Source organism: Dromaius novaehollandiae, chromosome 10, assembly GCF_036370855.1.
Source record: "Dromaius novaehollandiae isolate bDroNov1 chromosome 10, bDroNov1.hap1, whole genome shotgun sequence".
In the NCBI taxonomy this organism is placed as follows: Eukaryota; Metazoa; Chordata; class Aves; order Casuariiformes; family Dromaiidae; genus Dromaius; species Dromaius novaehollandiae.
The window spans coordinates 9,600,341-9,612,956 of NC_088107.1; the positions used below are offsets into that span (position 1 = coordinate 9,600,341).

At 55.2% G+C, this 12,616-nt stretch overlaps 1 protein-coding gene across 4 annotated transcripts; it reads right to left on the reverse strand.

Moving 5' to 3' along the window:
- Positions 1 to 70: 70 nt before the first annotated feature.
- On the reverse strand, positions 71 to 12,616 carry KIF7 (kinesin family member 7). Of its 4 annotated transcripts, none has more exons than XM_064517249.1 (18): positions 12,279 to 12,616; positions 9,921 to 10,121; positions 9,099 to 9,516; positions 7,749 to 8,280; positions 7,006 to 7,143; positions 6,628 to 6,852; positions 5,995 to 6,167; positions 5,557 to 5,666; positions 5,103 to 5,258; positions 4,333 to 4,535; positions 4,021 to 4,218; positions 3,618 to 3,743; positions 2,959 to 3,135; positions 2,410 to 2,625; positions 1,911 to 2,117; positions 1,365 to 1,563; positions 1,086 to 1,235; positions 71 to 900 (listed from the first exon to the last, which is right to left on the reverse strand). In XM_064517249.1, exons 1-18 carry the CDS (start codon positions 12,580 to 12,582, stop codon positions 515 to 517), a joined length of 4,119 nt encoding a protein of 1,372 aa, XP_064373319.1. In that variant the 5' UTR covers positions 12,583 to 12,616; the 3' UTR covers positions 71 to 514. The 4 variants fall into 4 exon arrangements, with proteins under 4 accessions (XP_064373319.1, XP_064373318.1, XP_064373316.1 ...); XM_064517248.1 differs by having other exon boundaries at positions 5,995 to 6,191; XM_064517246.1 differs by having other exon boundaries at positions 71 to 897; positions 5,995 to 6,194.

Below are 12,616 nucleotides of genomic sequence, written 5' to 3' on the forward strand. Positions count from 1 at the left end.
CCTGCAATGAGGGTTTAAATGCCTTTCCTGCAGTGATGAATGAGAGACCACAGGAACCTCTGACAAGTGCTTGCTTCATAAAATTTGTTCTGCTTTATTAGAAAAGTTACAGTAGAAATGTTTTTAAAAAAGTTACTAGAAAAATATATTTACAAGTTCTGCAGAACTGCAGAGTGTCTCCCTCCAAGTCTGTTAGGGATGAACTAGCTCCACAAGCAGAGGTTTCCAAACTGTAAACAAATTTTTAGTGTTAGAGGCCAGGTTCAGAGCTATAAGATGCAGGAGGAAAGATGGCCAGTCAGCGCTGTTGAGACTGACAGCAACGTGGGCATGTAAGCTAGCTGTCCCACACCTTATCTCCCTTAAGGTTTTTCACCATACTTTTTTTTCAGGCCTCTGAAATACAACAGGTTGGTGGCCAAGTTGGCTCAGGGGAGTAGAAAGGCACTTGAGCCCACATCAGCAGTATCTACTCCTTCCTGCCCTGTGCCACAGAAGCGTTACAAGCTTCTGTCTAGAGCGGATTTTTCCTAACGTCTATCATTGCTGGGTGGTAGGGCACGGGGGTGGTATTCAGACTGGCTCTGCGCAGCTCCCGGCGGGACTTGGAGGCAGAAGTGAGGTTCCTTGGCAGGTGCACCTCATGGGACAGCCCCACTCGGAGCAAGTGCTCTGTGTCCCTCTGCCGAAGGTCCACAGGGTTGTCGTTGGGCAGGGAAGAACGCCGCCATGTTGATGGCAAAGGGGCGTGCACCAGATCTCTGCTGTCATCCCTGACCCGATGGCTTTCTTCAGCAACAGCTGGGGGCAAGTGCTGTTCCCCAAGGCTGGATTCTTCACAGATCCCAAGTGCAGGAGGAGGTCTCTCCCCAGCCCCATGAATGTTTCTCTCCATCCCTGCTGGGAAAGATCATGGCTGCAGTGAGCTGAACATCAGGATCACTTTAGTTTTCTCATTAGAATCAACACCTGTAAAGCGCTTGCTCAGTGCCAGCACTGAACCCCTCCAGCACTGCTCCTGGGTGCTGGCAGCTTGCCTCTAATTTGCTAGGAATGGCAAAGCCCAAGACTGAGGCCTCCCTTACCTTTGGTTTGTTCTGGATGGAGGTTCATGTTACTCAGCCTCTGATATAGCTCCTGGTTTGCCCACATATATCGGCTCAGCTCCTTTTCCAGCACCTGAATCCTCCCCTCATACTGCATCTTGCTGCTGGCCAGCTCCTCATCCATGTGCTCTACAAGGAAAAGCAGTGCTACTTCAAGCCCCAGAGCCCTACAAAAGCTGAAGAAGAGCTAGCATGGACCCAAGACCATGCTAGGCAGCAGCTGATGAAAGCAGTGCTGCAGCTGCCGGTTGCTGTTACCACGGCTCTGCTGGAGCAGTAATTGCATGTTCTGCTCGTGTTCCTTCTGCTGCAGGGTGAGCTGGCGGTCCATCTCCAGGCGCTGGCGCTCCACAGCCACCTCCAGCCAGTACACCAGCTGCTGCTGCTCCTCCAGCTGCATCTCCAGCTCCGAAAAGGCAATATGCTGCCTGTGCTGATCCTCGCGCAGTGTCACCACCTGTCCAGGGCCCAAGAAAAAGGATCTCTCAACCCCTTCAGAGTTGGGGGGAGCCTTCCTGCCCCATGCAGCCTGATCAAGTTAGTTTTTTTTTTTTTTTTTTTTTGGTACCATGTGTGAAGGAAGTTAGTATTTCTAGGCTGTCACAGCTACCTCAAAGAAGCAAATGACATGTGGTTGCACTGCTGTGGCAGAGCCACCACACCCTATTCCAGGTGTTGGGACAGGCGGGCTAGCTTTGCAGGGCAGAAGCACAGTGGGAGGCAGACAGAAGGCTTAAGGCTGAGGAAAACATTTTGGTCAGATGCTACAGCTCCCTGCAGCGCAGAGGGTAGTCTGACTCCCACCTTGTCGAAGTACTTGCAGAGCAGAGCTCGGGTCTCAGAGGAGGAGAGGTAGCTGAGCTTGGCCATGAGGTTCATCTCGCACTGTGACAGTAGGCTGGCTGAGGCCCGCAGGACTCGTTGCCTGCATGTGATGGATTCATTCTTGTACTCAATGGCAGCATCCAGAGCCTCAATAGCCTCATCCAGCTGGAACAAGATCCGCTCTTCCTGCCGAGGCAGAACTGCAATTACCATCTGAGGTTGGGGTCAGCGTGCGGGATAGGGAACAGTAGCCATGTGGGACCAAAGCGTTCACTCCCTCCCTATCCCACTCTCACCTAGCATCCCACCTCCTTTTCCAACTCGTAGCCCCAACATCAGTGGCAGGAAGCTGAGATATGCACAGTTTACGGACCTGTGGCAGCATCTGCTAATGGTGCCGTGATCAGGTCTTTCCCTTATCTCTCTCCTCCTACTTTGCACTCTTGCAAGCAGAGCAGCCCTGCCAAAGAACAGGTACCTCTGGGGATAGCAGGGTGCCCTGGCGCAGCTTGTTGTCTAGCTCCAACCTCTGTTTGAGCAGCTGGTCCTTCTCCTGGCGCAGGTTGTTGATCTCCTGGCGGATCTGTTGCTGGTCGTGGGCACTGCCATGGCGCAGCTGTCCGTTCTTCTCTGTCAGCTCCTTTTCTAAGTGCTCCAGGCGGCTGGACATGCGTACTATGTCATCTGTCAGGGCCTGCAGCAGATGTTTGAGAGGATCCGCTCTAAAGGAAAGCCAGGCCTCCCAACCCCTTTCCTCTCCCTCCACAGGTCAAGTCATACCCCACAACCACCACCACACACACGTGCACGCGCACCTTGGCTTATCAAACCACAGCTCAGAGGCACAGCACGAGCAGGTTCTCTGGTGGTAGAGGCAGATGGATTTCCTACCTGCTTCCCAATGACACTACCTCATCCTGGCCTGCAGCTCTCTGCCAGACCCAGGATTGTACAGTCACTCCCTTTCCTCTCCCACCTCTCTGCTAGGAGTCAAGCAAGGGGCAGAGGTGTCATACTCTACTCCCACCTGGCTGGAACGTAGTCGTTTGCTCTCCAGGCCATTCTTCTCCTGCAACAAGGCCTCCTTTTTGGCCACGATAGCTTCCCGTTTCCTCAGCTCATCCTCCAGCTCATCCAGGGCCTGGCGCTGCTCAAGAACTTTATCCATCTCCATGTCCAGCCACTTCTTCTGTTCCTCAATTTTCTAATGGAGGAGAGGAAAAGGGTATATGTGGACAGCACTAACAACCTGAGGACTACTAGACTAGGGAGCAAGGGGCGCGGAGATCAGACCTAGAGTCTTGGTTCTATCTCTGCCAACCTATATAGCCATCTGCACTAGTTTTATTCTCCCAGCTCCTCCAAGAGGCAGAGCTGAGCTGGATCCCCAGCTGTCAAGGAGATCGAGGGAGCCATATCTCCCACAACCCCTGTACCAACAGACAAGATTGCACAGGTTCTCTACTAGCGCTTAGAGTAGAGAAGGATCCTGGCCACGGCGGTAAGAGATGATCTCCAAGCACTTTGCTGCCAGACACAAATGACATAAGGACAGGACAGGCTAGGGACCAAGCATGCCACAGCATATCTCAAGTTGAGGCACCCAGGTGTCCCTCATCAGGCTGTAGCATGGCACAGCAGTCCCCTTGGAAGGGGAAGAGCAAGCCAGGCGTGCTGTACTTGTACCTGCTGCTGCTCCAGGCTGATCACAGAGCCGTTGCTGCCACTCCGCCGCTTCCTCTGGAAAGCTGCAATTTCCTCGGTTTTGATGCGCAGAATCTTCTGGTGCTGCTCATGCTTCAGTTCCAGTTCCTGCATGGGGAGGAGCAACTGTTAGCCTTTCAGAGACTGGAAGCTGTTTGCTCCAGAGCCAGGGACTGTGGGCTGATGGACAGGTTATGCTCCCAAGCTAGCTTTCTGGATACTCTGAAAAACTGCAGTACCCATCACACTCTCCCCAGCCTGATGCTCTCTTGGACAGTTGGAGGCACCATCAGAACTACCCTTGCCCACCTAGTGGCTCACAGAGCCCACCCATCGTCTTCATCTCAAATACAGTTCTATCAGATCTCCTCCTGCCAGATCCTACCTTGACTCGGTGCTGCCGTTTATTCATCTCCATCTCCAGCCGCCGTTTCTGCTCACTCTCTTCCCGCAGCCGTTTCTGCAGCTGGCCCTGCTGCCGCCGCATCAGCTGAATGTTCCTCTCCAGCTCCTGCACTCGCTTCTCACTCTGGGTTGAAAGCGACACCAGCCTCTCCGTTGCCTGCTTCTTCCTGCTCAGAACCTGCCGGGTGAGAGCTACCCTTAGGCTCGGCAGCCCCCCTGCACCCTTTGCGGAGAGTGCCCCGACCCACCAGGCCCCGGTGGGCAGAGCCAGATGGCCTCTGTTCGCACTGACCCGTGCCTTGCTCTGGGCAGCTGCCACGCGTGTGCGATACTCTTGCAGTTTGCGCTTCTCCCCAGGGTCCCACGGCTCTTTGCCCTCCAACTCCTGGAGCTGCTTCTGGCTGTCGCTCAGCTCTGCCCGCACCTGCTCTGCCTCCTGCTCCAGCTCGCTGATCTTCTGGCAGTACTGCTTGTTCAGAGCCTGGGCGTCCTTGCCTGCAACATACACACACCTCCGCGCTGACACCAGGGCCCCAGGGAAGGGCTGCATCTGCCCCAGGCTGCGGCATTGCCACCCAGGGATCTGGCTGGAACTGCTGCCGTATGGGTGTGAGCTGGCGCAGCCTGCCTCCATGGACGAGGACCTGCTTCCCTGCCTGGGTGACTGAATTTTCCCTGAAGAAGTTGCTCATTAGTGCCCCAGACACAGCACCAGACCTTTGCTTCCTTGGCCTTGCAGGTCTGCTCTACCTCATCACACTTTTTTTGGCAGGTGGCTATAAAGACTGGGTGCAGACTTCTCGCCCTCCCTCTCTCAGCTCCCCAGTGCTTTCCTCGCCCTCAGCTACCCTGAGCAAGGGATTTGGGTAGAAACCACTACGAAAGGTCCTAGTCAGCCAGAGGACAGAGAAACAGCACTTTGCTGCCTACAGGAGAAGGGCTGAACACAGACAACATGGAGACAGAGGTGAGCGTGGGAATGGAGACCAAGCATCCCAACCAGGAGGAGATCCACAGGGAACAGGTGAATATTTCCCAGCTGCCTTGCCAGCAGCTCCGCACCTGTCTTAATGAGCTCTGTGATCAGCTCCTCTTTCATACGGATGTTGATTGCCAGCTCTCGGATCTTCTGCTGTGCTTGCACCAGCCTCCACTCAGAGTCCTTCCCTGGAAGGCGTTCCCGCAGACCAACCAGCTGCTCCCACCTCCTGCATGCCTCTGCAACACAGATCCCCAGGTAAGGATGCTCCCGTCTTAGCAGCCATGTGACAGAAGGACAATCAGACCTCAGATCTGTAACAAACTGGCACAGCATCACCCAGTCACCTCTGGCTTCCACCAAAACATGCAGCTCTTGCGAGATCCCAACAGGCTAACTTTCTCCACAAGCAGAGCAGCTGGACTCTCATCTGCTCCATTTTGTCCTCTGGTTCAGCCAGGCCTTCCTATCAAAAGTACCCAGCAAAACACCACCAGCCCTAGGAATCCTGCCTGACAACCTACAGTTTCCACTTGCCTTTGGGCAGCTCCGACTGCTCCTCCTGAATCAGCTGGGAATTGCCTCCACACAGCTCCTCACCCAACTTGATGCACATCTCCCTCTTGCTCCAGCTTTGGATCCCATTTCTAGAAAGAGCAGCAAATTAATCATTTGGGTCTGAGCACTACTAGAGCTGTTTCCAGTAAGGACCCTCATGATCTACAGAGTAAGATGGGGCTTCAGAGGGAGATGGAAACAGTAGGAATGAAGTTCAGGAATGAAGCTAATTAGCTCCTCGGTAAGCAGAATTACTGACCCCAGAGACAGCATTTGCTTCTACATCCCACACGAGGGCTGAGATGCAGAGGTGGGAGACCGAGCTCAGCCCTGCATCACAGTCATCTCCAACCAGTGCCGGGCCAAGGCCTTATGACTGCAGCAGCAACGCACAGTGCTGGAACAGCCTCAACTCACCGACGCCGATACAGGGACCGTTTCTGTTCCCATTCTTCCTCCTCTTCTGAGGACAGCTGTGCTAGCTTCTCTGAGTCTTGGCTGAACTCCCTGCTCAGCACCACATCTTTGATCTCTGGGTTGCCAGTCAGACACTGCACAGGGCTCGGATGACAGGCTGCGAGGTCCTCTTCCTGGCAGGAGAGATTGCTGTCAGGCTGCTGGGCCAGAGAATCAGACAGAGATGAAACATGCTGCATGAGAGCCCATGTTAGAAAAAGAAGCTGACTCTCAGCTGGGCATCGCTATTAGGTACAAGGAAGAACAATGAGCAGAGTTCAGTGTATTTTCAGGGGAACTGGAGCGTTCCCATACCTAGCTGGCAGTCCTCCTGCCTTCTGCTGCTCAGAAGCTGAGCAAAAGTCTGGAACTAGCTGGTAGGATCAAAGTAAAAGCCTCAGTTTCAAAGCTGGCTGCTTTCGCCACAGATGTGAATCTTTCCTGATGTGAACTGAACATAGTCCTCTGGACTACACTTTTGACAAGGTTAATGTGCAGGGGTGGGAAAAGCCAGCTCCTAAGGTGGAGGGACTCAGAGTGAAAAGGCAGCACCTGCTAAATGGAGGCATTCACAGCAAAGATTTGCACCCTCACCTTCCTACAAAGGCCTCTTCCACCCTGCTCAGCAAGGAGCCCGGAGGGAACCATGCTGAGGCCATGGGACTGTGCAGCATCCAGAGGGGCTGTGTGAGGTCTCTGGGTGACAGTCACCAAGTGGAGGTCTTCCAGCAGTTCTGGCACACACAGATTTGGCATTGCCATCTCCAAGCGCACATGCAGCTCCGAGATCTTATCCTGCTGTTCCTGTAGTTTGTCACTCTAGGAGACAACAAGAAAAATGGGATCACAAACATGTCGATCCCAAATCTGCTGCACAGGAGCCCAGAGGCCAGGCTGCACTCACCTCTGTTGTCTAGAGGAAAGGGGAAGAGTAGGGCAGGTCCCTTCTAAGAAAACAGAGCCTAGAAATACCTGCAGTTTATACTGCTCCATGGCATCCTCCAGGGCAGCCAGGAAATCACGGTTCTCCTCCTCCAGACGCTCCACTTGCCTTTGCAGTTTGGCCACATGCTCATCTTTGATGGACTCGCACCCCTTCTCAGCGTTCACCTGTCCCCAAAATACAAGAAACGCAGCATCAGTATCTGCCTTTGTCCTTCCCTCCCTGCCCTGGTCTCCACAGGGGCACGGCAGCTCTGCAGATACAGCTCTGCAGAGATTTTGCTTCTGAAATAAACATCAGAGTGAAAGCTGAATCCAACCTGTCTCTGCTTTCCAGGAACACCGTGTCTTTCTGCCTCCCTATGGCCTCAGGTTGCCATGAGCCAGGTTCTTCCTCCACTCCCTCTCCTGACCCTTCCACAGTGCCAGGCTGTGGCTGTTGCTCTCTGCCCCAAGGCTGCTGTATTCAGTGGCAGGTCAGATGAACTCCTCCTCCTCCCTGTCTCAGAGCTACAGCAACCTCTTCATTTTCCCCAGATGGCTATAGGGGCTCACACCAGACCACCAGAGTGCTTCATGGAAAAAAATCCTCTGCCTTTCCCTTTGCTAATAAAGGGCCTCCTTCGTTGTCCTCACTGGGCACCTCTGTAACTCTGCTCTTACAACAGGTCTGCTCCCCCTCTCAGACAACCAGCAGACTTTGGCAGTTGCGCTGTGCTTTATCAGGAGGCTATGCCCACACCCGAGCGCAGACCTAACGCCCCAGTCGCTACCTCGGCTTTTGCCAGCTTTGAGCCTTGTCCCTCAAGGCTCTGGTCCTCTGCAGAGGTGCTCTCGATGCCGCTATCCAGCCCGGCCGAGGTGAGCTCGCTCCTCTCACTTTCCACGGCGCACAGCCACTCCTTAACTCGCAGGATCTGTTCCACGGTGAGGTTGCTCTCCTCTTGCAGCTCCATCAGCAGCCGATACGCAGCGTCCGTGCATGTGCGGTAGTGGGCACACTCTGCCAGCAGGCGAGCCGTGGGGTCTTGCGAGCCCTGCTTGGTGGTGTCCGAGCGGTTGATGATGCGGGTCTCCGAGCGGTGCCGCTGCTCCAGTGCCTTCTGCAAGTTCTTTATCTGCAGATGAAGCTCTTCGACATGCTCTGTCTCCTTGCGGCAGTTCACCACGGCCTTGTTCTGGATGTTCTGAGCTCGGTTGGCATAATTCAGTGTGTTGAGGCTCTCATCAAAGTCAGAGGAGGAAGGGCTGACACAGGCTATCATGACAGTCTGGGCATTCCCCCCTAAGGAGTCTTTTAGGATCCTAGGCAGAAGCACAGACACAGGCAATTAAGAGGGCTGAAATGCAGAATAATGCAAGAAACAGAGGGGTATCACCTATTTATCCATTTACAAGGTTGAACCCAATGAAAATGATATTCCCTCTCTACAATCAGTTCAGCACTAGTGAGGTGACCCAAATGATCAAGCAGAGAAATAGTTTGCACCATGGCATGTTTCCTTTGGTGTAATTCCCAAGGCTCTGGGCTACCTGATTCTGTGACCACTGCTAGGTGCATGCCACAAGGCAGCCTGCTGTAGATTGCAAAAGACATCTGTTTAACCTCGAAACTACCTGCAGGCCAGCTTGTCATAGGCAAACCATCCAAGAAGTCTACTGGAAGCACTTTCTAGTCACTGCTAAGCAGGAACGGGCAGAATAACCCACGCTGACACCCAATCTCAGCTTCAGTAGCATGAATCATCCAAGCCTTGTCTTCTGCAGCACTGGAACAAGCTAGTCTTTCATTTTTATCCTGGCCTCATTGTTTCTCCAGCTTCTCCACAGGAAAAGCCACATATAGGGTGGACTTCTAAAATGCTGTGAGGCACAGGGAGTCAACTGACCTCTTGCAATCAAGCAGACAGTCTGAGAGCCCCGGTGTGAGAGCACAAGGGACAGCTCACCCCGCAAACTTCTCTCAGGTAGGCTAGGGGACTCTGCCACCAAACCTTGCAGGCCGAGCATGGGAGAAGACTTTCAGCAGGCCAGAAAGGCAGAGAGAAGCCTCGTGTCCCTCCTATTGAGCCATGCACCCACAAGAGGTGCGCACATAGTGGGGTCCCAGTCCCACCCTGTACCTGGTGATTTTGGAGTCCCTGTAGGGAATGTGGCTGCACTTCCTCCGAGGGTCTCCCAAGGCACTGATGACGTTGCCCAAGGCCAGCAGACCACTGTTGATCTGGATACTCTCCTTCAGCCTCTCCCCCGTGTTTCCAGTCTTCACAATTCGCTCTGAGCCCGCAAGGTCCACAAAGTGAAACTTGGAAACCAGCACTTGGCCCGAGGCAAGGACTGAGGCCGGATCATGGAGGGTGAGGCGAGTAAGGCGGCCAGCCCCACGCCGCTGCTCCATGGTCACCGTGAAGATGGTGTGCGAGCGGCTTGACTGTGCGTTGATGTGGGTAGCTCCCGTGTGCTTGGCTGTGTTACCCATCTCCAGCAGGCTCAAGACCTCATCCAGCCCTTCCACTTCTGACTCCTTCACACCGCAGAGCACTGCAACGGCAAACAGAGAGGTCACTGCAAGGGCTGGGCTGCCCCAGGAAATCTGCATGAAGGAGCAGCAGAGCCTGCGGTCTGGAACAGTCCCAGAGCACACCCAAGCAGCTCGCTCCTGCAAACCTCCTCGCACCATAAACCACAGTTCTCAGCAGCACACAAAGGCTGAGGCTGGGAGTCTGAGGGGGTCCCTTACAGCCCCTCTCGCGCAGCATGGTTCCACTGCTCTATTAATATTCTGCCATGCAAATACAGGCTTTTCAGACAGAGCAGGGCTATGCACAGCAAGCTGCTGCAGGAGAGATGTGGAGAAGACCTGGCTCCACTTTACAGGGACACACACACACCAAAATGGCCTTGCAAATGGGAAGAAAAGGGAGCCCAAGAGCAGACACACATACCAATGTTCCCCTTGTCATCCTCCCGGATCTGGATGTCTTTGCTGGCTGTATCCACCTGCAGCAAGTCCCGAAACTCCTCCTTATACACTTCCAGGTAGGACACTCTGACCGTGTAGTCAATCAGGTCATTCTCATCGATGAGCCTGAAGGTCTCAGCCATGGCTCGTGGGATGATGCCCTGCTCATCTTCATTGATGGAGGCTGGCAAAGAGATACATGTACACAGTCGCTGGATGCACCGAGAGCCAGTGCCAGATGGGGACCGAGCCACGACGCAGGAGCGAGGCTGCAGGACACACTTCATGCATACAGAAGCAGCCTCGCAGTTTTCCCACAGCTCAGCACTAGAAGCCCAGATTAAACTTTCCTGCAAATGTTTCTAAGACACAGGGCCGTGGGGCAAATCCTATTCCACCGCTCCCTTCCACAGCAGTGGTGCATTCGAGCAACACTGCATGTCTACAGTGCTCCTTGAGAAGAAAGAGGTGCATTAATGTATCAGCAGGTAACAAACGCCAGGCCTGAAGCTAGAACATGCTTTCCTTTGAAGCCAGCACTACTCCACAAACTTTCCTAGCACAGACAATTTTTTGTGTGCTTGCAGACTGTCTTTATCTGGCCACAGCACTCTGGAGCTTGAATTTAAAATTGTTCTGCTTTTTTTCATTAACAGCCATGTAAAAGGACAATCCCCAAATCTGGTGCAATAATAACCCTAACTGGGAAACTAAAAACAGAGATAAATTTGAAAGTATGGAAACAATTCAGTATTTTCAAACTATGCGGTTAACTAAGGCTGACCAAAACATTTACAGTACGTGCTCAGTAAGATATCTACACAATCAAAAATAACATTAAAATGGCACTTATGGGAGGAAAGCATTTCCTCTTTCCTCCCTTCCTTCACGTAAACAAGTGGGATTAAACCCCCAAGCCTCTTTCTCCTGTTAGAGCACATTAAAAAGCAAAGCTGAAAGAAAGAAGCCAGTCAGAGGTAGCGGTGCCCTTGGGAAATCATCATCACTGTTTCCAGACCAAACTCAGACTTCTCGCTTGTCTTTCAGCGGTAAAGAACAAAACACACGTGCTGCGCCTCTCAGGCCAGGTGTTCTCCCTGGCGGGCAAGAATATGCAAGACAGGATCCCCAACGGACGCCAACACACGGGGACGACAGGGCACGTGGCTTTGCTGTTCAGGTGTTGAGGGGTGTCTCACCACCGCTTTGCCCAAGGTTTGGTTACAGCCACATGACTGGTGGCACTGGTAAGGTTGGTGACACTGGCAGGGGTTGAGGTGCTAGGGGGATGGAAGGGGACAGTGACTGGGGAGTGGTAGGGGATGGTGATGTTGGCAGGGATGGTGGCATTGCTGGAAATGGCAACACTGGTGATGATGGTGACACTGGCAGGATTGGTGATGTTGGCAGGGACAGGACAGCAGGGACTGGGGGGATGGTAGGGGATGGTAGCATTGGTGGGGATGGGGACAGCAGGGGTCAGGAGATGGTAGGGGGTGGCAGAGTTGGCAGGGATGGTGATGGCAGGGGTTGGGGGGACGGCAGCATTGGCAAGGGCAGAGACAGCAGGGGTTGGGGGATGCCAGAGGATGGTGGCATTGGGTGGGACAGGGACAGCAGGGACTGGGGGGATGGCAGCATTGGCAAGGGCAGAGACAGCAGGGGTTGGGGGATGCCAGAGGATGGTGGCATTGGGTGGGACAGGGACGGCAGGGGTTGGGGGGATGGCAGCATTGGCGGGGCAGAGAGGGCAGGCGCTGGAGGACACTAGGGGATAGTGGCATTGGCGGGAACAGGGATGGCAGGGGTCAGGAGACACCAGGGGATGATAGCACTGGTGGGGATGGAGATGGCAGGGGCCAGGGGACACCAGGGGGTGGCACTGGCGGGAACAGAGATGGCAGGGGTTGGGGGACACCAGAGGATGGTGGCATTGGCGAGGACAGACATGGCAGGGGCCAGGAGACACCAGGGGATGGCAGGGACAGGGATGGCAGGGGCTGGGGGACAACAGGGGATCGTGGCATTGGCGGGGGCGGAGATGGCAGGGGCTGGGGGACAACAGGGGATGGCGGGGATGAAGATGGCAGGGGCCAGGAGACACCAGGGGATGGCGGGGATGGAGACGGCAGGGGTCGGGGGACACCAAGGGGTGGTGGCATTGGCGAGGACGGAGATGGCAGGGGCAGGAGACACCAGGGGGTGGCGGCTCTGGTGGGGATGGAGATGGCAGGGGCCGGGGGACACCAGCGGGTGGCGGCGCTGGCGGGGCAGCGACGGCAGGGGCCGGGGCCGGGGCCGGGGCCGGCGGGAGCCCCGCGGGGCGGCGGCCGGCACTCACCGACGCTGGCCTCGCCGATGGTGTAGGTCTTGCCGGAGCCGGTCTGGCCGTAGGCGAAGACGGTGGCGTTGAAGCCGCGGAAGAAGGCGCGCAGCAGCGGCCGCACGCACGCGCCGTACACGGCCGCCTGCCCCGCGCCCTCGGGCAGCACCGCGGCGAAGCGGAAGCGGCGGCGGTGGCCCAGCGCCACCTCGCCCGTGGCGGCGTCGCCGCGCAGGCAGGGCCGGTGCCCGCGCAGCACCTCCTTGGGCAGCAGCGGCCGCACGCGCACCGCCACCCGCACCGCCGCCCCCTCCGGGCCCATGGCCGCCGCGGGCGCACGGGCGGGCGGCCCCGGC

Bases quoted from the DNA above. Each gene is read 5' to 3' on its own strand.
- KIF7 (XM_064517250.1), bottom strand. From the start codon at position 12,582: ATGGGCCCGGAGGGGGCGGCGGTGCGGGTGGCGGTGCGCGTGCGGCCG. The intron at 6,853-7,005 runs GTATTTCTAGGC...GTTGTCTCCTAG, and splicing joins TGGAGCAGTATAAACTGCAG to AGTGACAAACTACAGGAACA. The intron at 2,118-2,409 runs GTACCTGTTCTT...CTGCCTCGGCAG, and splicing joins GCACCCTGCTATCCCCAGAG to GAAGAGCGGATCTTGTTCCA.